Source organism: Vipera berus (genome assembly GCF_964194415.1).
Source record: "Vipera berus genome assembly, chromosome: 6".
In the NCBI taxonomy this organism is placed as follows: Eukaryota; Metazoa; Chordata; class Lepidosauria; order Squamata; family Viperidae; genus Vipera; species Vipera berus.
Window position 1 is genome coordinate 75,971,356 of NC_138208.1, and position 25,684 is coordinate 75,997,039.

The 25,684-nt window shown below is 37.6% G+C and overlaps 1 protein-coding gene across 1 annotated transcript in view; it reads right to left on the reverse strand.

Moving 5' to 3' along the window:
* Positions 1-19,892: 19,892 nt before the first annotated feature.
* SLC6A12 (solute carrier family 6 member 12) overlaps positions 19,893-25,684 on the reverse strand; it is a gene marked incomplete at its 5' end in the record, with an annotated part of 60,523 nt that continues 54,731 nt past the window's right edge. Inside the window, 2 exons of the mRNA XM_081330656.1 lie at positions 19,893-20,223; positions 25,239-25,409. Of these exons, the coding sequence (XP_081186782.1) occupies positions 20,074-20,223; positions 25,239-25,409 (321 nt within the window). The 3' untranslated portion in view covers positions 19,893-20,073. The remainder of the gene's footprint in view (positions 20,224-25,238; positions 25,410-25,684) is intronic.

The window sequence follows — 25,684 nt, forward strand, 5'->3', positions numbered from 1 at the left end:
GCAATTTTGATTCTGCTATCAAATCAAACTGGACAGACTGAATATCTGGTAATAGAAGTTAATTAAAGTGTCAGGGTTTTTTAGCGTCAAGAAATGGTTTGTTCTGGCATGAATCTCAAGGTCTTTTGACAAGCGCATCTGAAGTATACTCGCGTATTTAGAAAAATAAAAGGACCTCATGAAGAATAGGGGTGGAGAAGTGTAGAGGAATAGATTAGGAACTGGAATAAGGGTGTTTTTTTTAATAGGGAGAAACAGAATAATTTCCCATGATGCCTTTCATGAAGGATAGCCAATGGAGTAAACTCAATTCATAGAGTTAAAAGAGCTAATCTCTTTAGCTCAACATGCTCTACAAGGGTGTCAAACTGCCAGCCCATGGAGATGTGCCTACCCAGCTCCGGCAATACAAAAATCGTTGCGATACGTTGTGATGTGGCGAATTTGACACCTATGGTCTACACCAATGTTTTTCAAACTTTAAGATGTGTGGATTTCAACTCTCAGAATTCCACAGCATGCAGACTGGGGAACTGTGGCAGTTGAAGTCCACACATCTTAAAATTGCCAAGTTTGGAAAACACTGGTTTACGTCATCCTTTTCCAGTCTGACACAGTGTTGGGGTGGCAGCTTCTAGATTTCCTCACCACCTTGCAAGGCTAAACACTTGGAGAGTATTGAATTGAAAAAGGTTGGTCTACACAGTCCACGAGTCATAAAAGAGCCAAGGTTGCCTACCCCTGCACTAGACATACATAGTTATGGTTCTCAGCTTCTCATCTCTTCTTTTTGATTGCAAAAGGATATATAATTTATCATAATTGGGCTCTCAAGGGCTCCAAATGTTTGCCCTTGAAATTTATAGGCAGCTAATTCTCTCTCATTCTTTCAGCTCACAACTAGGACCCAGCTTCCAAACCTGTCAGACAGGTTTTGGACTTTTTTTTTTAAAGAATTAAAAAAATAATTCTTTTTTTTTAAAGAATTAACACCATGTGTGAAATAATCCCATTCTGGAACAGTAGTAAACCAATGCTCAAAAGGGGTCTGATCATCGATCTCCCTATGGATGCCCCCATAACAAAACACTTGTGCAAAAGCAGAGAGCTTTGGCTGCTGGCTGTACCTGTTGCTCTAGTTACCTTTCAAAACATGCCTCCATCTGCAGCTCCCATTACAGAAAGCAATTTGTAGACACTTTTCCAATTAGCTGGTGATGTTTGGTGAGAATGCAAATAAAGCCAGGGGAATCCACCAAATGACTTCTTTAATTTGTCTTTCATTAAAACTTGGAAGGACAGCGCTGGTCTTCTGCCTCATTCCTGCAACAGAATATTGCTAAGCAAGGAAAGCAGTGCAAAGAATGCCAGCTTTTTTGCAGCCTCAAGAGTGGGAGGAAAGTCATACATAATGAATCTAGGCAGTGGTGTGATTCAAATACCTGAACAACCGGTTCTTATTGGATGCAGGCCTGGGCTTCTAGAAATGGCATCCATGCACTTCTGGCGGGCCGTTCTAGCCCTGGGAGGCCTCCTCCAGGCTTCCGAGGCCTAGAACGGACTTCCGGAAGTGGCATCCATGCATTTCTGGTGGGCCATTCTATGCCTGGGAGGCCTCCTCCAGACCTCCGAGGCTTAGAACAGACTTCCAGAAGCAGTGTTCATTCAGCCGGTTCTCTGAACTCAGCAAAATTTAGCTACCAGTTATGCCAAACTGGTGCGAACTGGCTGAATCCCACCACTGCATCTAGGACAGGTTTGTCAACCTCAGCAATTTTAAGTTATGGACTTCAACTCCCAGAATTCCCCAGCCAGCTCTCAGGAATTCTAGGAGTTGAAGTCCACACTTTTGAAGAAAGCCAGAAAATATGGCAACTTTAAAGGGGAATTAAAATGAAGCCTCTCAGGAACGGCTTTTGGAGACATAACAAGAGAGGATTATTATGTTCATGCACTTTGTTTTGCTTTGTTTTTTTTAAACAAAAAAAGCTGTCATCCATCCTTTTGAGAAATTCCTTCTGTTAAGATAAAAGATTGTCCCACTGAAAAAAAAAGTGTTCAAAAGTTATCCAGTACTTAAAAGCACAGGAGCAATGGGACATTAAGAAATATCCTGGGGAACTCAAATTTGGAGAATATGTAGCAAACGAGAATGATTCATATATATACAATACATCATGCAGCATGGCACATATAATCATTTACAGATTGATTTTAAGGCATCTTAAATGTTTATAAATATTGCAAATTAGCAGATACATAAAAGGCAGGAAGTTGGAAATTCAACAGCTTGTTTTTTTTCTACCTTTTACATACTTATTCTCATTTTTGCCTTTTTTTGTATTTCAAATTTGCCAAGCTTGTTTTTATTTATTTTTGTTTATTAACATATTCAGAACCAAACAGTACAGATTTATACACACATGTACAGATACGCTTGCTTGCACCATGCAAGAACAAAATGGCAATTTTAATATCAAGTATTTTATCTTCAGACTAAAGATAAAATACTTGATATTAAAATTCTGCCCGCGGCTCAGCTGAGTGATTTTCGCCCGAAACAGCGCCGATCAGCTGTTCGGGCGAATTTGAAGCCCCCTCCTCGGGAGAAGAGGAGGGGGTGAGGCCCCAGGTAGGGGTCGAGTTCTCCGGGGCCGCCTGAGCTTGGAGCTTGGGCGGCTGAAGGATTGAACTCCCCCGTAGCCTGGGTTGCTCCCAGCTGGTCAGCGTCTCTGCTCCGGATTTCTTGGAGCAGAGCCAGGCGTCTGCGACCACCCCTGCCTGAAGGAAGGACTATGGATTAATAAGAGCAGGCAGAGCGGTACAAGAGGAAAAGGTGAAGAGGATTATTTTATTTTACTCTCGAGCTTGATGGACTTTTTAAATCTAAAGTGAAAGTGCGTCACAATTGAAAGTAAAAGATGGCGGCTAAACCTCCCCCTAAAACTCTTCGGAGCGGTGGAACTTCTCCGGTGCAACAATCATCATTGCAGGCGTTGCATCCTCCTGATGTATTGACACCGAAGGACTTACGAGATGCTCTTGAAAAACATGCCCAAGTAATTTTGGAATCAATGGGTGATAAATTTGCACAGATGGAGGAGAAATTGAAGAAATTGGAGGAGAGAATGGAAGAGAGGATGGAACAGAAGTTCAGTGTGATGAAGGTAGACATTTTGTCTTCAGTGCATAAAGTGGCGGAATGTGTGGAAGATTTGGATGAAAAAGTGGAAGATTTGACTCAAAAGAATGCCATATTAGAAGCAAAGGTATTGGAGAATGAAGATTTAAGAGACAAAATGGAAACAGAATTGAGTCTTGCTCAATATTACCAGATGCAGTTTGCTGTTAGAATCAGAGGCTTGAAAGAGAATATTAAGGAAGATTTAAAGCAGCTGGTTTCTGAGGCTCTCGAAGTGGTATTGAATCAGCCAGCATCTGAAATAAGAGGAGGTATGGATAAAGTGTTTCGTGTGAATTCATGGATTGCTAGACAGAGAAAGTTGCCTAGAGATGTGGTGGTTTACTTTGCAAAAAGGGAAATTAGAGATGAAGTTATACAAGCTGCCTATGATGCTAAAGTTGTGATTGCTGATCAAGAAGTCTTGGTTCTAAAAGAAATTCCTCCAAAGATTTTAAGGAGAAGGAAGGATTTTACATTTCTTGTGCAAGAGCTCAAGCAACGAGATATAAGGTTCAGATGGGAGATTCCAGTTGGGTTGATGGTGATGCATGAAGGTAAAAGGTACCGGCTGGTTACTGTGAAGCAAGCGCGTGATTTTTACAATAACGTTTTAAAAGCAACCCCATTAACACTTCTGGAAGCTGCAAAGGGATCTGGAGAAGGAGAACATCATGGGGCTGAAGCAGAGGAAAACGGTGCTGGAGGAGATCAAGCTATAACTTCTTTGGATGATCCTAGAGAGCAAAGGGTAACGCGTGCTGCTTTAAAACGATCAAAAAAAATAAAAGAACAAGACCAGCAAAAGTCTTTGGAACTTCCACAACGTACTTATAGCCAAGCAGTGGGAGGAGCACGGCCTAAAGAAGATAGTCCTATCAAAGCAGTGCTCCAAGAGCTTTGGGAGGATATGCATGGCAACTAAATTTTTAACCTGGAACGTTAATGGACTAAATTCACCACAGAAGAGGAAGAAAGTTTTTCAATATTTAAAACAATTCAAGATAGATGTTATATGTTTGCAAGAAATGCATATTAGGGTTGTGGATCAAAAGTATTTATCGAACTCAAGGTTGGGTACGCAATTTGTTGCTTCTGCAATGAATAAGAAAAATGGAGTGGTTGTTTATGTTAAAAGTGCCTTAACAGCAGACTTAATTGAAGCAGATAAGCATGGAAGATACGTTATGATAGAGCTGCTGCTAGAAGGTAAAAAGACGCTTTTAGTTGGATTATATGCTCCTAATCAACAACAAGCTGACTTTTTTAGTTTACTTCATACAAAGTTACCCAGTTGGATTATAAATCTTTTATTTTTATGGGGGACTGGAATGGTGTTTTGGATGTACAGATGGACAAGGCTGGAGCTTTTAAGCGCGTCCCAAGTCATGCTAGACTGCCTAAATCCTTTTTTGAAATGAAGGATGACTTGGAACTGCGAGATATTTGGCGTGAGAGACATTTTCAGGAGAAGGATTATACTTTTTATTCTGACAGACATCAATCTTTTTCTAGGATTGATTTTATTTTGTTGACTAATGATTTTTTTTTAAGGACTAAAAAGGTGAAGATTTGTGCAAGAACTATCTCTGATCATAGTCCAGTTTGGCTAGAGATTGATAAGGAGAATAGAGACAGGCGCTCGTGGCGCGTAAATGAGAATTTGTTTAGAAATCAGAGAAATGTGGAAGAATGCAAACAGCGGATGAAGGATTTTTTCGAAATTAATATGAATAAGGGTACCTCTATGGATATGGTTTGGGATGCTAGCAAGGCCTACATGAGAGGGGTGTTGATATATATGAATAATAAACATAGACGTGCTGTGGAAGCTAGGAGGAAAGATCTGGAGAATGAAATAAAGGAAAAAGAAAAGGCTTTGATTTTGAATTCAGAGGATGTGAAGACTAAGGAGGCTATTAAACTGTTAAGAGGACAATTTGATAAATTAATGGCTGACCAAGTGGCAACCAATTTGCGGTTTGCCAGGCATAATACTTTTTGCAACGCTAATAAACCAGGTAGATGGTTAGCTTATAGATTGAGGAAAAAACAAAGGGCTTCTAATATAGACAAAATTGAGTATAAAGGAAGGGTTGTGTTTCAACAGGACCTTATCAAGGGTGCTTTTGTGGATTTTTATTCTAAATTATATGCTAAGGAGAAGATTAATGAAAAAGACATTGATATATATTTGGAGAATGCTAGCATCCCGGTTCTTACGCAAGTACAAAAAGAGGAGATTAATCAATTAATTACAGAAGAAGAAATTTTTACAGCAATTAAGGAATTGAAGGTGGATAAAGCACCAGGCACGGATGGTTTGTCTGCGGCTTACTACAAAAATTTACAATTAGAGATGATAAAACCGTTAAAGGAACTGTTCCAGACAATCCAGAGGGGGGGAAAGGTGCCACCGTCTTGGAGAACAGCTTTTATTTCTTTGATTCCGAAGGAAGACCAAGATGCTACTCAAGTTAAAAATTACAGACCAATATCGCTTTTAAATACAGATTACAAGATATTTGCTAAGGTTTTGGCTAATAGATTGATGAGGGTTCTGCAACAGGTGATTCATGGGGACCAAACGGGGTTTATTAGTGGTAGGCAAATGAAAAATAATGTGAGGCATATAGTTGATGTGTTAGAGTTTTTGGAAAGGAACAACCAGATCCCTGCGGCGCTAATTTTTCTAGATGCTGAAAAAGCTTTTGATCAATTGAATTGGCAATTTTTGATGAAAGTTTTAGATAAAATGGATTTTGGGGAAAATTTTCTACAACCGATTAGGGCATTATATCAAAAACAAACTGCCCGAATCATAGTTAATAATAGTCTGACAGAAGTATGTAATATTGAGAAGGGCACAAGGCAAGGGTGTCCGTTATCGCCCTTGTTATTTGTGTTAACATTAGAGATATTATTGGTTAAAATACGGAATTCGGAAAAAATTAAGGGGATACAAATTAGAGATCAGGATTATAGATTGAGAGCATTTGCAGATGATCTGGTTGTTACAGTGACCCAGCCAGAGAACTCTGTTGTGGACCTCATGGAGATAATAACACAATATGGGAAGGTTTCTGGATTTAAAGTTAATATACAGAAAACTAAAATTTTGGCCAAAAATATGACAGTTTCGCAAAAGGCTCTCTTAGAAGGATTAACTGGATTTGAGATTGTTAAAAGGGTTAAATATTTGGGGGTGCTTTTGTCGCCCTCTAATACAAAGTTATATAAAAATAATTATGAAAAATTGTAGGGGAAAATTCAAAAAGAACTGGAGAGTTGGGGAAAATTGCAATTGTCTTTGTTGGGACGGATTGCAGCAGTGAAAATGAATGTCCTGCCTAAATTTTTATTTTTATTTCAAAAGATACCGATTCTTAAGAAAGATTCTAATCTGGAGGAATGGCAGCGAGGTATCAATAAATTTGTTTGGGCAGGGAAAAGGCCACGAGTTAAACTTAAGATTATGCAGGATACTCGTGAGAGAGGTGGTCTCAAAATGCCTAATTTTAAACTATATTATGAAGCTGCTGCATTAGTAGGAATAAGTGATTGGATTAATTTGTCACAAGAGAGATTATTAAATCTTGAGGGCCACGATTTGTTGTTTGGCTGGCATGCATATTTGTTGTATGACAAGAAGGTAGACAATGTGTTTAGAGTGCATATTTTAAGACAGGCATTGTTGAGAGTTTGGAAGAAGTATAGACATAAGTTAGACTGCAAGATACCATTGTGGGCAATTCCAAAACACGCAATAGAAAATATACATGCTGGCTTCAAACATGATGTGACTACGTACAAGGAGATCCTAAGCTTGGAAAGAAATGTTTGGTGTTTGAAATCATATAGCCTCTTGCGAGAAGAGAAGGTTGTTCAAAATTGGTTTCAATATACTCAGTTACGGGCCAGGTGGAAAGAAGACCAGAAAAATGGATTTACAATGACTGATGAAAACTTGATAAAGCAAATCAGAAATCAGGGACCAGCACATATTAAACGGATATATCTTGCGTTGATAGAGATTGATTCAGAAACAGAACTTGTTAAGGATTGTATGATAAAATGGGCCCAAAACATCCAGGAAGTTATTACAATGGACACGTGGGAAAAGATTTGGGTGAGGAATGTAAAATTTACACAAGCTCAAAATCTAAGAGAGAATTTTTACAAAATGTTTTATAGATGGCATTTAGATCCTAAAAAGCTTGCAAGTATGTATCCGAATTATCAGCCTAAATGTTGGAGGTGCGGTGATGAAGACGCAACATATTTTCACATATGGTGGACTTGTAAAAAGGTTAAGGCCTTTTGGATAAAAGTCTGGTGGAACATGCAGAAGATTTTTAAACAGAGGATAAAGTTTTGTCCGCAACTTTTTTTGTTGGGAATAATTACAGATGCTACAGTTGTGGACACTAAGTTGATGTTGAATTTAATTACGGCAGCAAGACTTTTGATAGGTCAGTACTGGAAGAAAGAGGAACTGCCGACCATAGAAGAGTGGACTTTAAAGGTTTCCGACCTGGCTGAGATGGCGAAGATTTCGGCCTATTTGAAAGATCACTCGCAAGAACGCTATATTATGGAATGGAGAAAATGGATTGAGTTTATCCAGAACAAGTATAGGGTTAAGAAGTTTCATGTAGCATTTGAATAAGTCTTCTTTCTTTTCTTCTTTTTCTATTTTTGTTTTTCTATATATATTTAATATATATATATATTATCCTATATAAGCTAGAGAGTGATGGATTTTAGAGTTTATGGATGTTAGTATATGGTTGTTTATGATTGTTTTTTTTTATATACCTTGTATTTAGCTCTGGGAAGTCGGGGGGGAGGGGGGGAGGGGGGAGAGGTAGGGGGGGAGGGAGAAGGGAGGGGGAGGGGGGATTTTTAAAGGAAAAATTGTATGTTAAAACTTTTTAATAAAAAAAAAACATTTGTTATAAAAGAAATTCCTTGATGTATATTCTTCCTTCATTTTTCTCATTTCATTTCCAGTGTTATATTTAATTTTGAAAAATCAAGTCATTATAAAGCTTGTAATATCCACTCCCCCCTTAACTGTAGTCTAAATCTTAAGCTCTAAGGCACCTAAATAAAAGAATATTAGGACTTGAAGTATGTTATATAAATATCACTGTATTGAAATAACATATTATACCAAAACTAAGATGGAGCAAGAGATGGTCTAGAAGGCTAGATTTAATAATATGTGAAAAATTTTGAGCTAGTTCTACATTAATATTTTATGAATATATTTCTAGCTTCTACAAATGTCACTATTCAGTATATTATTTTCTGATTTTATTAATGCTGTTATATATATTTGATTGTACTTCACCATAGTAGGATATGGTCTTCTGGAAATCATGACTCTTTCCACAGGTCCCATTACAGAAAGCAAATTGTAGATGGCTACAAATTACAGGTAGTCCTTGACTTACAGTACCACCACCACTTAGCCCAAAATTTATGTTGCTAATTGAGGCATTTGTTAAATGAGCTTTGCCCCATTTTCTGACTTTTCTGGCCACAGTTGTTAAGTGTATCACCAAAGTTATTAAAGGAATCTGGCTTCCCCATTGACTTTGCTTGTCAGAAGGTCGCAAAAGGGGTCACATAAACCTGGGACAATGCAATCATCATAAATATGAGTCAGTTGCCAAGTATCTGACTTTTGATCATGTGACCCTGGGAACACTGCAATGGTCGTTAAGTGTGAAAAACAGTTATAAGACCCTTTTTTCAGTGCCATTGTAACTTTGAATGGACACTAAATGAATGTAAGTCAAGAACTACCTGTTGCCAGATTACCCATACTTACAAAAGTAAGAATGATGTTCTGGAATCTGGCTTTTTCTCCCAAGTCATGGGATTGTATGGTTATGGAGCCATCATTAACTGTTTCATATGATGCCTGTTGGGATGTATAGCTCCTCCTTATTGCTTTTGGTTACAGATTTTTAAGCATATGCTATCCAAAGTCATTATGGAGCTGGACAACTTCTAAATCAACTAATCAAAAATAAACAAGCCAATGGCCACTTAACGAAGAAGATACGGGCTACAGGTTTTAAAAACTGGAAAGAGGAAAGGAAAACTGAGAACCAATCCACAGTTTTTGCCTATTGTGGGTGGTGCAATCAGTCAAAACAAATCCTTGCAAAGACATCAATTAGACACTAATTAATCTTGCACTCAGCTTTCTGGCAATGGATTTGTTTGGATACAGTCAGATTCCCCTGCGATGAATTTGCTCAAGAATTTTCATGCTTATAGATTTAAAGGAGCTCCTAACAAGGTTTTGCATAAGTTCTTTTTGTGACAGCTGTAGGGAGCATCTGGTGGAGGAAACACACATCGAACAGCTCCTGTGCTAGGGGAGAAGTGAGCCCCCTGCCATCAGGAGCCTTCTGCTTTCTGTTCTTCCCTGCACACTACGTAATTATAGGTATCGACAAGCTGCTCATGAGGTTTGAGCTTGTTTCTGATCAAATCAAGGGATGGAACTTGGGTGAGGGATGCAGGAGAAAACAGAATACATTTCAGGATAATTTTGGAGCCTCGGATTGGATAGTAGACTATTCAAGGATAAAGGTAAGAAAGATGGGGGAGGCATTGCCAAAAGTAGAAAGTGGAACTCTTGAATAATTTAAGATTGATGATCTGATCATACACTTTACAGTACATCTAAAGTTGGGTGAGCACAGTGGCTAGTCTTTCAGGCTGATGACCTTAAATGGCTATCTGTCTATGGAGATTCTCAGTCATCCAGGTCATGGTTGTCCCAATGGTGGTTTTTCAAGAGGCAACTGGGCTTTCTTTGTTTTTCCTTGAAGACATTTTGCTTCTCATCCAAAAAGTTTCTTCAGTTCAGTTCTCAAGGAAAAACAAGTTGCCTCTTGAAAAAGCACCTTTGGGACTAAGTGGCTATCAAACAGAGCATAACACCATGACAGGCAGAATTCCTCCCTTAACTTTCCCTGTGCCTTGATAATGCAATGTTGTCATAGATATACATCAGGCCACCTTTAAATATATGTGAAGCCATGCAGCTATAGCTGCTTCCTTGCCAATACAGTTCCATGCAGCCTTCATACAGCTTTCTAAGCTAGGCTAAGGGTTATCTAGACACAGTTTGCCTCCTGTTCCATGAAGTTGGTCGACCAAATTACTTTCTAATCACAATTCACAGTTCACTAACTCACATTTTTTGTGAAATTCAGATGGATTGGCTTTGTAGCCTAGTCAAAAATTGCCAGCTATTCTAAAAGTTGTGGCTAATGCAGAGAAAAATCCATAGCACCTATATAGATAGGTTACACCTGGAAATAAATTAATCCTGAGAAAGGAAAAAGAAAATGGATTCTTAAATAAAGAAACAAATAACAATTGCATTCTGCTTTTTACTTAAACCAGACAGTGCAGTTTATTCATTTATGACATACTTCTATATTTTGTGGTTTGTGAGTAGAATCCTCCACAAAAATATGAAAAATACAGGGGTAAAACCCTCAATTAATTGTTTAACTAACTACACATAGCACACATCATGAATACCAAAATCACCTAGAAAGGCTTAAAGCAAATATTCAAAGTCATAGAATTTGTGACCTTAGGTGGTGTTGCAAGCAAAGAATTCAAGAGTATGAGTGGAGCAAGAAGGGACATTGTTGGACCTACACTCTCTTCAGCTCATGCACAGAACCTAGGCAAGTCTCCTTATATGCATGCCAGATTGTGTTATCAATATTGAGGAGCCAAGCCATGTCATGTTTTAAAGGTAATATACAGTGTTTGGATTGAACCAGGAAGCAACCTGTGTCCCTGTGGGGACTGTAGCATGTAGGTTGCTAAATCTGCTCCAGCTGTTTTAGACAGGCCACTGAATGTTGGACCCACTGAGGCTTCCAGGTCATCTTCCAAAATAGCTCATTGAAGTAGTCTAGATATAAGAGAAGGATAGTTTAAGTCACTGTTGTGAGGGCTTCCCAATCCAGATAGAGTCAAAACTGGTCAATCAGCTGGACTTGGCAGAGGTCTGATAGCCAAATCTGGCCCTAGGTTCTGCCTCAGTTTACCTTCCAAATAAGCAACAGAGTCGGAAGATCATTTAAAAGTAGTTTATTAGGGTACTCCCTGTGAAAAGGGAGTGCCCCAAGACCCATCTTACATTCCTTTTTATAGATAACACAACAAAGAAAATGCAAGACGAAAGTTGACTGGACACAATAAATGTAACCTCCCCCTTGCATGGGAAATCAGATACATGTAGTCAAACATGTTACATATTTGCATCCCATAATATCACAGATGTTCATTAAAATGATATCAGAAGGGTCATAAATTGTAAGGAAAAAGGTTGTTTAGCATTCACGAAAGATATAAACCACGCCCCAGTTTGTACTAACAAACTTTTCCTTATCTGGAGATAGTTTCTAGCCAATTCATCTTTTCAGTTTAGGAATGTTAAAAGCTATTCCTACATTCTGGTCCGTAATGAGCCTAAACATAATTTTAAAAGAGAGAAAATAAGTCAGATTAATATACAAAGTACCTATGTTAGTTAACAAGTTGCACAAGTCATGTGCCCTTCAGGTCTCTTAGTCACAGGAACAGAAACAACCTCAAACAGGAACAACTCCAAACACAAAAGTCCAAGAAGGTATAAAAACCCACCACTCCCAGCTCCATTTTTTCAGCCACCCCAAAAACATGCTGTTGTCACGGAAGTTTCCGGCAACTAAATAAACAAGAACCTTCTTTCTACAGCAGTCTCCATTTTGTTTATTCCCAGCTTGGACTGGACCCTGATGAAGATTTTTCTTTCAACAAAGGGTATATTCCACATGACTTTGTGGACAATTACAGCTACCTCTATGTAAGGCTTGTATGTTTTCAAGCACGTGTTACATTTACATTATAGTTAATAAAACTAATATAATTAATTAATAGACTGCAACAAAATGAAGGGAAGGAGAAAGAAGAGAGAAGGAACTGCTGAAGTAAAGAAGGAAAAGGGGCTAGGAACCTGACACTATTGAGAGGAGTTAAAAAAAAAATCAGAGTAGGGTACACACGATGGAAAATGTTGCAGGTGAAAATGGCTCATGGACCAGCTGGCAGGAAATGAGCACTAGTTTCTAGAATCATGATTTCATCTCTCCCAGGAGTTATTGCTGCCAATGGAATTGGACACTTGGAAATCACTTTGCCGTCACTTTATGAGCCATGCGTCAGTCCTTTGGCAGGACTGCTGCTCAAATGACCTGTAGGTGCATCTGACACCTCTGCCTGGAGTAACAGCACCCCTGCTTCCTCCCTTCATCCCTCCTGTTCTCATTTCTTCCAAAACAGGAGGGAGACTTTTAAACATTTTATTCCTGTTGCAAAATAATCTCTATTTATAGTGCCAGACCAGCCACACATGCTTGTAATGCCAACAGTGATATATTTCCATCAACTGAATCCTGCCCTAACATGTCCATGAGAGTGGAGTAATTAAGAGAGTGAAAATGCAGGAACATCCACTTTCTTACATCGCTTCTATATGAGAGCCGAAGAACATAACAAATAAACTGCACACAGAGACCTGGATCATCAATCAATATTTTAGTGAAAATGACTGAAAATATTCCTGCATCCCTCCTGCCAGAAAAGTGGATAGGAAGGATTTTGGATTTTGTAATCCTTGATGCTGCCTGAGTTCGCTTGTTTGAAGGTGTTTTATTACCTGAGTAAGTTACATCATCAATGCACCAATTCTGGACCTGGGTGATAATGCCCTACCTTAAATTGTATACTGCTCCCTTCTCCAACCCAAAGAACACAAGATTCTAATGTTATATGAGAGAGAGAGAGAGAGAGAGAGAGAGAGAGAGAGAGAGAGAGAGAGAGAGAGAGAGAGAGAGAGAGTCGCTATCTCTATCATCTGTCTATAGATCTTGACCAACAAAGCAATTATGGCTCTTTTCTTGTTAAAGAAAATTATCAATGCATTTTAAGAAAGACAGATTTTGCTAATGAGGACATTGTTGGATGGTCCAATCTTGTACATTGGCTTAGGCCCATTCTTCATAAAAAAACCTGAGTCACCATCTTTTTCTTCTTCAATTTACCTCTGGAATTTGTTGTGATCAAGATATGTTGAATGAAGCCAAAGTGTTGATAAAAAGATAGGCATAAAAGATTAATTTCAGCAAAAATGAGGCCACCTAAGTATTTTCCCAGCTTCCCTTTTTAGATTTCGTAGATAGCAGGAGAACATAGCATAGCACTTAGTACTAACTTGTAACAAGGGTGAAAATATGTGGTTTAGTTCTTCTGAGACAGTGCATCCTCCTAGATTGCAAATGAGCAAAGCCATTTTCTCCCCTAAAGCCAAAGAGCAGATGGAAAGTCCAAGGAACAGTATTAAGGAACTTTAAAGTGAGATATGCTGCTCCTCCAAAGGACTCAAAATTGGATTCATTATTTAGGTGAGTGCTAGCTGCCAAGAATGACTGGGTTATTCACGCAGTTGTTTAACTGGCCAAGTAATGAACTGCTAGTCAGTTTATTAATTCTACATCTTCATCATACTCGAGTGGACTCTCATTTATATCTCCTTGGGATAAAGAAAAGAGGTCACCTCAAAAGATCTTAAAACTTGGCAAGAGGCATAACTCTCTACACCATTATGACAGTTTCTCAGAACTAGCCCTACCAACCTCATCTTTGCTGAGCTACAGAAGCTTCATTTGCATCTCCAGTGTAGATGGTCAGATGGGCATGTAGTATTTTTTTTAAGCAGGTAGTCCATAAGGTCTCATCCGATAATTGTTTCTCTAGACATCAATTGTTTTTCTAGACTCATATACTTTCTGGAAAACCTATTTCTTCTTGATTCCAGATCAGCATCCCTAGATAGCATGGAACATCTCATGATAAACTTTCACAAGCCAGCAGATTTCCTTAAGCCTTTGACTCTGTGCCATACTTAATTTAGTGGTCCCTAAGAGCCAGTCTGGAGTAGTGGTTAAGGTATCAGATGACCATCAGTTTTAATCACACTTTAGAAATGAAAGTCAGTTGGGTGACCTTAGGCCACTTGCTCTCCCAGACCTGGAAAGCAAGCAATGGCAAACCACTTCCACAAATCTTGGTAGGAATACTGATTTGTCTAAAGTCATCAGGAGTTAAAAATTGACTCAAAAGTAGGGGGGGGGAACACTACTCAGGGTTTACTCTCCAGCTAACTAAGAATGAAATCCTCAACCCCCCCCCAAAAAAGCCCCCACTCAGATTACTGGCCTGCTCCTTGAGCCCTCACAGGTTCTGTAACATCAAAAACCTCCTTCCCCCCACTCAAATAAGACAGTGCCAGGTTATAGTGTATGCATTTACAATATAAATACATCCAAATGGTTACTATGAAGGCAAGCTTCCTGACTGCAAAGTTGCTATTCCTCTGGTGGTTTAAAAGCCTATTATAAGGAAGGTAAAGTGACAGTATGTCTTATGTAACTCGATGCTTTTTTTGCAATAGCTGTAACATGGTTGCATGCTGCTGCAATGGCTGGAGCATTGGAGAAGCATACTAAAGAATGCTGACAGGAGGCTGAAGCTTTATTTTGGAGGAAGATAGTAAGAGCTCATACCAGCAAAACAACATCCTATCTTCAGTTGAACTGCAAACATGTGGGGGGTGGGGGGGGGTGCAGCTTTGCTTCATTTTCAAATAAAGTGGCATAGAGCCAAAAAGAAATCAATTTAGCTCCACAAAGCAATTTATTTCTGATATCAGATTGCTGCCATAATGCCTTATGTAGCATGACCTTATGTGGCTTTCCATGTGTGATGAACTTGAAAAAAACTACAAGTATAAAAATAAACCCTCTCCTTTGTGGAGGCAGAGATCGACAATAGGATACACCGATCAATGCCTATGTTCCCCATCCTACTAAGGAGGAGTTTATGTTATTTTCCTTTAAAGTGCTTTTAAGATTCAGTTGTGTTGTGCCCTGGTTCCACAGGCTGAGTCCCTGCTTCTTTGATAATTGCTGTGGTGAGCAGTGAAGCATAAAGCAAGATAAACATTCGTTGCAGATGGGAAAGGCAATAACACACAAAAAGAAGAAGAGCCCTTTCTTTGGGTCATCATAATTTGTTGGATTCTGGACAAAATGCAATGTGATCTGCATTCTGATCCAATACTTTGCCACCCAGAGAGGAAAATGCGAATTCTAATTTACCTCAGAGTTGGCTAGCAAAATTCTCCCATTTTGCAATGCTGGGCTTCTGGGGTAGAAACTAGGAATTTTCAGGGGGTCCTTTGGTGCCCACCACTCTTTCCTTGCCTCACCTTTCTGAAAATGTTTGTTAATGCTAACATTGTTTTTGTTGTTAGCTGCGAAGTCGTGTCCGACCCATCGCGACCCTATGGACAACATTCCTCCAGGCCTTCCTGTCCTAATGCTAACATTAAAAAAATATAAATGTGAAGCTGGAACACAACAAATAGTTTTCTATGGAATTATCTTTATTTTCACACTTCCACATCAGCAGTCTTTGAAAATAAACGTGATTAAGAGATACAGCCTATTTTTCTGATTGGAACAATGTCGAAGAGTGAAAAGTTTTCCATCAGTTTCCCCCACTCCCTTCCACAAACATACATGTTGTGTTAATTTTCAGACATACAGATTTTGGCCCGCGTTCATTACATTAAGTTTCATATTTTTATGACTTTCATAGTTTTAACAGATCATAGGCACTAAAATATTTCTCATAACTTTCATTTATGTCTTTAGTATCAGCGTGGTTATCTTGTTGGCACAGTGTTATTTATCTAAGCTGTAGCACATAAGGTTGAGGTTAATAATGGCTGAGGAGCATGTACCTCTAGTTTATTTCTAGTGAAAGCAGAATGTCCTCACTTTAAAATTTATTAGCCCATTTCTGGCTCTACCAGCATCTGTTGGAGAGGTTGAAGGCCAATTATAGATCTACTCTATCAATAATTTTAATTGCCCCCAACAAATCATATCAAAGTGACCAATTTTGATGAGGCAACAAATCAGCAATGGATTTCACCTAACCTTCTGTAATCGATGTATGAGCCAAAGGTTCTCAAGTTCTAAAAATGATGCACATTCAATATCCATGTTTATGGCTCAAAAGGTTCAGTGTCATCAATTGATGACTAATTAATTACCACATTTACTGCATGTCTTTCTTAGCCATAGATCACAGCTTCTGATCTTCAGAAGAACCCAAACTAAAAGAAATTTCAACCATTGCCTTCATAAATTAAGGAAATGGGTTTATTGACTGTATCTTATGCACAAAGGATTATACATAGGTATGCAGTCATGAAACATAGCTGAAGATATTTAGAAGGGAGGAAGCATAACATTGTTTCCATGTAGGGTACCTCAGAAATTTCTCAATTGTCACCATCTCCCATTTAAATACAGCGGCAACATTAAGAGATGAAGTGAGCATCATAAATTATACAGGAGTTCTGTTTAGATGCAGTGAACTGACCAATTGGAATGGATGGGAAAATAATTACAAATGGAAACTTGATTGACTTCCAGACTTGGACCAATTGGAAGAGAAGCCCTTCACATGCTAAATATCTGCAAATCAGAAGGTTGTGGAAGGCCAGAAATAGGGATAATAATAATAATAAAACAATTTAGTAAATTGGTAACTTTACATGGACCTTCTTATTTGCATGAAGATGCTGAAGACAAAGTTTCTTATGATTTTGCTTCATGGTGGAGAATTAGGAATGTATAAGTTAGAGATATAGTACGTATGTGATATGTGCTTAATTCATATTTTCACAAAGACAAATTTGTTTTTTCCCCCCAGTCAATACGCAGAATGAAACAGCTGCCTTTTGGCATTTACAGTTTTCCATATTCTACAATGCAGTTCTGTCAAAAAAGGCATAGAAAATGCACATAGCATGATACAGTGCACACAAAAATGAATATCTTGATGAAAGTGCATGACAAATATACTATAAACAGGGGTTTTTTTTGCTAAAATGTTTGCTTATTAGACAAAATTTGTAAAATGCATATATTAGAATACAAAAGTTTCATCGTTTTCATGGATTTTTTTTTAATCAAAAGGATCAGAAACACAATATAGTATTACATCAGAAAAATTAAAAATTGGAAAAAACCAAAGCATATTAATTTGGTCTGAGAGGAGGAACCCTCTGCATGAAAAATGTCTGGGAATGCTGGTGGGATGGAGTTCCCATCTCAATCAAAAAATGTCAATCAAATGAATGAATGAATGAATGAATGGCAGTCACCTGTACTCAATAAAAACCCTTTTCTCCTTCCAAGTAAACTAAACCCATAGTTTACTAAGCATATTGATCAAGGGTTAAAAACAATGGAGAATACAGAATAACACAGTAGGAAGGGAAATTACCACCTGATGTGCAGCTGAGGTTTCTTTTATCCCATTCCTATGACCACCTTACTAAGTCCTTTCTTCTATCTCAGCTCCTCCACTTAGTCAACCTTGATTTCCAGTTATTAAACTGGCTGAACATTCTGGCAGTTTAATCCCTAGATATGAGATAAACACTTCTTATTATGGAAGGAGGAAGCCAGGGCAAAGAGAATTCACATTGGAAAGAAGGGATTGTGAAAAAAGATATGGGATACTTTGCCAGACTGGAAAGTCTTTAGGGAAAATGTGGACTTGGAAAAGTTCATTATTCTTCAGAAACTTGTCGTTTGGTCTATATTACGCGTACTAAAAATCGAACCCAGCAACCCATTGTGAAATGCTTTGATTGTCTTTCTTTCAACTTACAACAGTTCATTTAGTGACTGTTCGAAGTTACGACTGCACTGGGGAAAAAAGTGACTTCTAATTATTTTTCACACTTACAACCATTGCAGCATTCCCATGGTCACGTGATCAAAATTCAGACACTTGGCAACTGACTTGTATTTATGACAGTTGCACTGTCCTGATCCCCTTTTGTGACCTTCTGCACAAGCAAAATCAATGGGGAAGCCACATTCACTTAATAGCTGGGTTACTAACTTAACAACTGCATTGATTCCCTAACAACTATGGCAAAAAAAGTCATAAAATGGGGCCAAAGTCACTTAACAAATGTTTCACTTAGCAACAGAAATTTTAGGCTCAATTGTGGTCATAACTAGAGGATTATCTGTCCTTACTTACTCGCAGGTAAATGAATATAATATTTAATCTCAAATAAATCTTAGAGTAACCTACCTTATCGTTCCCTTTTTCTACTGTAGTCTGAAATAGCATCATGCAACCTGGTAACAATAGAAAATTTCCTCCTTTGGGCTATCTCTATTTAAAGATAGGCTGGAACTAGAGGTGTAAGAGGGAATCCAAATGGGGACTACAATTACACTAATGAAGCCCCACCTCTTTTTTTGCATGCCTCCCTTGTGCAACACATGTACAAAGGGGGGTAAGGCTTCAATTATACAATTATGGTCATCATCTTGGTTTTTTTATACCCTCCAGAAACACCTCTGCCAAAAAGTCAAATCACAAGCACTATTACAGCAAGGTACAATGATATCAATTGTATATACAGTTTCTTGAAAACTGTGCATTGCTTGGGACACATGATACAGTATTTCTGAAAACAGATACAAAGAAACAAAAAGTTCTGTCAGTTTGTAGGAGTCCTAAGTGCCATGGGAGAAATTCTGAGGACGTTCATGCTGCATAAGAACATATTAAATTGCCTTTTTAAAAAAAAATAGAGCAGTTACATAAGAAATAAAGGCAGGCAAACCAGCTCGCTCTGCACAACTGTTGTTCTTCTGGCTGATTGTAAGTTTCATTTCTTATTTTTTTACTTTTGTGTTATAAATCGTATGCAAGTTTTTGCATTGCTGTGGCAAGATAAGTGTCCAGGAGTGGGTCATTATCACGTTGGTTATTTCTTATGTGTTTCCCACACACACACTAAGACAATTTTGGCATTTCATTTTACAGCAGTTCCCACTCAAGTCACAATTTTTTTTTCTAGTTTTCCAACAACTCAAGGATGTCAACACGGAGCACTGTCAGTTGAGGTATATTCAAACTGAAAGACTGTCAGCCTTTCAGTGCCAATCTTTTCTCCAAGAGATGAAGGAGAGAATGTGAAGGAAGTATCTCACAAAATTATTTTGCTTCCAATTTGCCATCTTTCCCTCCTCTGGGCTGTCACCAGTGGGAGAGACTGTTCAATCAACTTTAATTTAGAAAGTCCAAACAGATTGGTATGATATTTGTTGGAAAAAGCCCTCACCTGTAGCAGATTTATGTAAACCATTGAGAACAATAGAAAAAAGTAATCCATCAAACTTGTCTAAGACACATTCATCCTGCTGTCACAGAGTACACATTTGGCTAATCTAAGAGGTTCCTGGATTAGGGTTTTCACAGAATTGTTAACATTGTATCGAAGAGTGGAGGTAGCACTGGAAGAATAATTAAAGAAATGATGATTGAGGTTGACCAGCTTCAACGGATGATTTTCAGGTAACTTGATCATGCTGCATATTTAATTCTTGCAAACAGAACACAACACGGTTCAAGGATAGAGTGTATATGCAGCATTCACAAAGTGACCGGTTCATTCTCCAACAATGTCAATGAAAAGGGTTTCATGGAGATCCTGAGCCATGATCGTCACTGTGATGATTTTACAGCTGCTCTTGCACTGATGGAAAACAATGGTTGGTTCTTTTCCATCCAGTGATCAGTCCATAGAAATTGCTGACATCTTAAGAGAATAAGGAAGACCTCAGGGGGAACTCAGCCTGGATATAAGCAGAAGTCTTCAGAAATATGAAGAGGCCCTTCTAGAATGTCAAAAATCTCTAGAAGTTGGTTTCCTTCTCCGTTGTGCCAAGCACTTCCTTAATTGGATGCTGGGATCCCATTTCAGAACATTCCCATCCCGAACTGCCAATTAGATGCTTCTTTGGCTGGGGCAAGTCTTCTGATGGAGCAGTGAGCTGGCATAACCGCTGTGGAAAGACAAGGAGAATGGCAGGCAGTATCTCTGTTAATTAAACAATCAGGCAAATTGGCACCCAAATTGATCTGCCTCAGTTGGGGTGGACAAAGGCAGCCCCAAAGGCCATCCATTAAATTTTCATCAGGCAAGTTTATTGGAATATACATTTAAAAGAGCAGATGGAAAATGGCTTAATGCTTTGTGCTTTTTTTGCTTTTAGGTTCACTGCTTGTTGAGATATGGCAGCACACAATAAAATATCCAGCAATGCTTACAGTAGGGATGATTTAATAGATTGCATACTTATAAAAGTACGGGATTAGGAAGAAAAACACACTCATTTATTGTGGCAATTAGAGATGAGAATTTTGCTTCCATTAAGGCGTTCGGGTTGTTATTTTCCAATCTTAAATTTGTTTTATCCCATTCCTATAAGAATTTGCTTCTTTGTTTTTACTTCTCATGAGAATGTGCATATTGTCACATTCATGCAATTATGGCTAACTAGATATTTTTATATTCAATTTTTAATCAGAAAACTACATTATAAAGCTTGCAATATCATTGACTTTGGTTCATATATTGGTTTGAGAAATGTAAATTAGATAAAAGGGGATTTAAATGCACAGCAAACTAGCTATTCTTCCATACCCATGAGGGGAAAGGTTTCATAAGTCAGAATCCTATATGGATAGTTATGTCTCTAATAGCTTTGTAATAAACAACAGCTTCAATCCTTTCTCTCCATAATGGTCTAATGAATAAACTAAATATAGCTTCACAGCCTGGAGACCCACGCAGGCCATAGGACTTCACTGGGCCTTCAATTTGACTTGAAAGCCTTCTGCAAAAAAAAAAAAAATCAGCTAAGACTCCTGAAAAATGCTATAGATTTGTTCCCTGCTAGCCTCAATCTTTCAGAACCTCCTTTATCTGCTTCTCTACCACCTTCACCCAACACTAGTCATTTGAGAAATGAAAGTATGGAGATTCTCATACAGTGTTGCATGAAGTTATCATTTTTTTTCTGAGAACCATCTGTTCTTAAGGCTCTAATTCAACTGTGGTACTACAAGAATGGAATCTCCTCAAAAGGGTCATTGTGAAAATGGAAGGGGAGATACTGTTTCTATCGGTATAAATAGTAAGTAAAATTAATGAAACCATTTTTCAATGAGTTGCTCAACAATCGAGTAGCCTCCACTCAAATTCAGAGGTCCTTGTGCAACTCTGGCTTGCTCATTTAGATTTCTATCCATTTGAGATCAAGTTTTCTCTACGTAGAGGGAAAAAAATATTGTCCTCACCTTAGTAAAGTTAACTAAGAGGTCTTAATTTTCACAACTCCTGATGTTTTCTAAGAGATTCTCTTTACATTTAGATGAAGGCTTTATCATGTGAGAAGTTGCCAAATGGATGTGATTAGGCCACCCCTGAGGCAAATTGCTGTACTCCAGGAGTTATATGTACTGAACAGTATGGCTGTTCTCTAGAGTGCTTCAATATCATTTTTGTAAAATCATTATGTTCTCTAGAATGGTTGCACAAATGGAAATATTAGCAGTTATAGTAATTATATTATTTGTTTATGGCACCCAACATGAGCCCTATAATCAAATCCACTGGAGGTGCCCAGTATGCTTTTTAAGGTACTTGAATAGTAGAATGAATAGTAGAATGTTCATAAACTAAATGTTGGTTTGAAGACTAAAACTGGGGCTGACTGTGCTTTTCTCTGTGGAAGTAATTTTAAAAGTTTCTACTTCTGGTACTATTAATTAACATATTTTCTCACTGTATTATTCTTTATCTCTACTTTTCTATTAAATGATGTGCAAAATTTACTCTAGGTCAAATGATTTTTTTTAATTATTATGTAATAACTGATGTTCTAAACATTTGCTCCAGCTGTTTATGTTAATTATATTCTGTATTATTTGTTTTGGCCTTTGGCAATAACAATAAGCTGAATTGCAAAAAGCAACCCCAATGTAAATTATGTTTTGCCCTCACCTCCTTCATTTAGTGTTGTTACAGTCCATGTTTATTACATCAAGCTCAGTTCAGATTCAAGCCATGCTGTTCCAAATTCAGATTGAAGGGATTCTACCCAAGACTTAATGCAAAGTGGTTTTCCCCATTCCAATCCATAATACACATTTGCAGAGCAAAACAGGATGGAGAATGCCTCTCCCTGATAGATAACGTAAGCTAAACTCCACATGCTGGATTGAGGTTTTTTTTTTAAGTGTAATCCAAGAGCACAAGTTTTTTCTAGATTAGACTTCCTCAATTGGAATATTTTCTAGATGAAGAATTTGAAATATTCATAATTCACTATCCAATGCAATTGTTGCTGAGATTTTGAGAGATGAAGTCCACATGGCTGAAGGATTGCCCAGGTTGACAGTTAAAAGGACTCCAAATACTAAGATGCTACAGTACCTCAGAGGAACAAAGACAAGAATATCTGCAATCTATGTAATGCAAACAAACAAATGAAGTTGATTTCAGAGGAAATGGCAAGTAATTACATCCTGGTAACTCAACTATTTCTTTGAGGCTTGGGCTCCAAATGATAGAAACATACAACCTAAGGTTCAAAATGTAGGAACTAAATAGGAGTAACTCTGGCATACAAATTATTTGTATCAAATTATTTGCACACAAATTATTTGTATCAAATAAGTGGACAGAAGTGAGATCTAATGCACCTTAGAGCAGGGTGTTCAACCATAGCAACTTTATGACTAGTAGACGTCAAGTCCCAGAATTCCCCAACCTGCAGGGCTGGCTGCAGAATTCTGGGAGTTGAAATCCACATATCTTAAAGTTGTCAAGTCTGGATATCCTGTCTTAGAGGGAAAGATTTGAGTTAAATTGGCAAGAGCTGGCTTTCCAATTATTTAAAAATAAAAGCAACAAACCAGGTAGCTTTATATAAATCAAACTGCTGAAAAGAAATTGTTTTAAATATCCATAAGTGATATGTGAGCTGTCACTTCAGAACAAATTTCTAATCTACAAATATATGAATTATTCTGGTTGACCTTCAGTTTCTGAAAGAATGTCAGGTAGAACCTTCAGACTAGTTCTTGGTTTAAGATGGACTCATACACATATTTAGCATAAATCCCACTGAATTGTATGGGATTTCAGTTTGTGCTATTGCAGCAGGTAACTACGTGTTCTACTATTTCTTCAGCTTCTTTGCAAAGATGGCATTTGTTGTGTGCTTATCATTTTTGGGTTTTTAATATTTTAATTAAAATTATAAAAGGAAGATAAAAAACTTAGCAAAAACTAATACAAACTAATACAAAAGAAAAAAGAAAGAAAAATAAGAAAGAAGCCAAAAGTACAAAAATAAAGAATGAAAAGAAATAGAAAAAGGTCATTTCTGATTTCCTTTAAAGTGGTAATAACTACAAATACAAAATTACTTCTTACGTTATGGTTACAAAAAACCTACTCTTTTTTCTACAATCTATCTTTTCTAAATCTTCAAAACCAAAAACCATAAGATCATCTTCTTCTGTTTGATGCAAAAAGTCTATACTGTAAGAGAAACTCCTGTAAGAGGTTTCCAGTTAGCAGTATATGTAGATATTGTCTTTTCTCTAATCAAAGAAGTCAGTTCAGCCACCTCTGCAAGTTCCATCCTCTTCAACAATTGTTAGTCTTGGTTGCTTTTGATCTTATCATATTTTGCTTCAACCTTTACTTCTTTTGATGTGCTGTCTCATGTTATCCACTTGAGGTGGATATTAAACCATTGCTGACATATAATGTCATTTGTTATTACATTAGAATCACTAATCAGTATATAAAGTCCTGGGAACATGGCATCACCTTACTAAAGTCTTGGGGATGGCATTGCTGCAAGGTTTATTTTAGGGCTTGTGTGGGATTTCCCAGCCTTTTGAATTGAATTACAATTCAAATTATTTTACTAAGATAAATGTTCATTTCCATGAAAGTACTGAGTTCTGTTGTTCTCCTATATTGTCATCCCATAATCTACATATATCAGTGAAGAATCATCTATCAATGAGAAGAAATGGCTGGGTTTACACATTGGCTTATTTTAATCATGGTTTGTAAAAACACAAATTGAGGATTTTTTCAGTGGTTAGATAAGCCATAGTAGTTAAACATGTAAAGTTAAACTTTCATGAACACATTAGTTTATAATGCTAAAACCAAATAATTTACATAATGTCTCAGTGTGATTTGTGAATTCAATCAATCTTTACCTATAGCTATTGCAACATACTGTATTAATCATAGTTATAACCCGAAGCAACTTTTGAATTTTACAGGAATTTTACAGACTTTTTGGTTTGGATCCCATTTGCTCAATGCCTCAGTCTTTTGAGGAACAGCAACAACTATAATTATGCTTGTCAATTAGACAGTATAACAATCTATGTTTGGCAGTGACTGATTCTGATTCGTTATCATTTGCACAGTGTTAAGTTTCTAGTTAGAAGACAAAAATGCATAGCTACAAGAAATAAAAAATGCATTTTGTCACCTTGAAAAAGGATTGACATGTGAAACATTTCTTAAGGGCTTTGGGATTATTTCTCCATTCTGTCTTTGATTATTTGCACATATTTTCCTTCTTGATTTGATTAGTATAATGGCAATCATGATTCAAGATGCAGACAAACTAAATATGTTTAAAATACACAAACAGCATTTATGAAGAGGTCTTGGAAGCACTAAGGGTTCAGTCTTCTGCAATTACCAGTAACTAACTTGTTTCTGTTAGTTCTTTCAGGTATCAGAAAGCATCTGACTTTCTTCCATTATGAAGAGGCATCAACCTAGCTTTCATGGTGTGGCTTTACTTTGCTTATGTTATGGAAAAAAACAATTATGCTAGAATTCAGAATACATCTTTTTCAGTAATACAAAATTGCCTGAAAGAACCTGTCCGTTACATCCCTTGTGAACAAATGGCCAACCATGTAAAATAACCAAAGTTCTGAGACCTCAGAGAAGTCCTGAACTTATTACCTCTTTGAAAGATCCTTTGGTTTTCAGGAAGCTGAAAATAATATAGGATGGTATGCAGATCATAGAGGACAACGCCAACACCCAACCCACTGCAATCCCCCACGGAGGATATTCATAAACATTGTTGTATTTGAGGGGTTGGTATCTAATGAGTGAAAACAGGAAGGTAGCCTGAGGATGACAAGAACAGACAGCATGACAGCTACGCAGTAGTAAATTAGAAACATCTGTAAGAGATAATTAAGGAAAAGAAAAAAATACATTTAATCAAGGTCTTTCAGCATGACTTTTTTCAGCCATGGGCAAACAGAGTCTATAGCGAACTCCAATCATGCAAGCAAAAGTTGAGAGGGTTGTTAGGATCTGCAAAGTGCCTGCTGGCTTCAGCTCAGACTTGGCGTTTAGCTTTCTTTTTTTTTTTTTTTGCTTTCCTTTCCCCTCCCCCA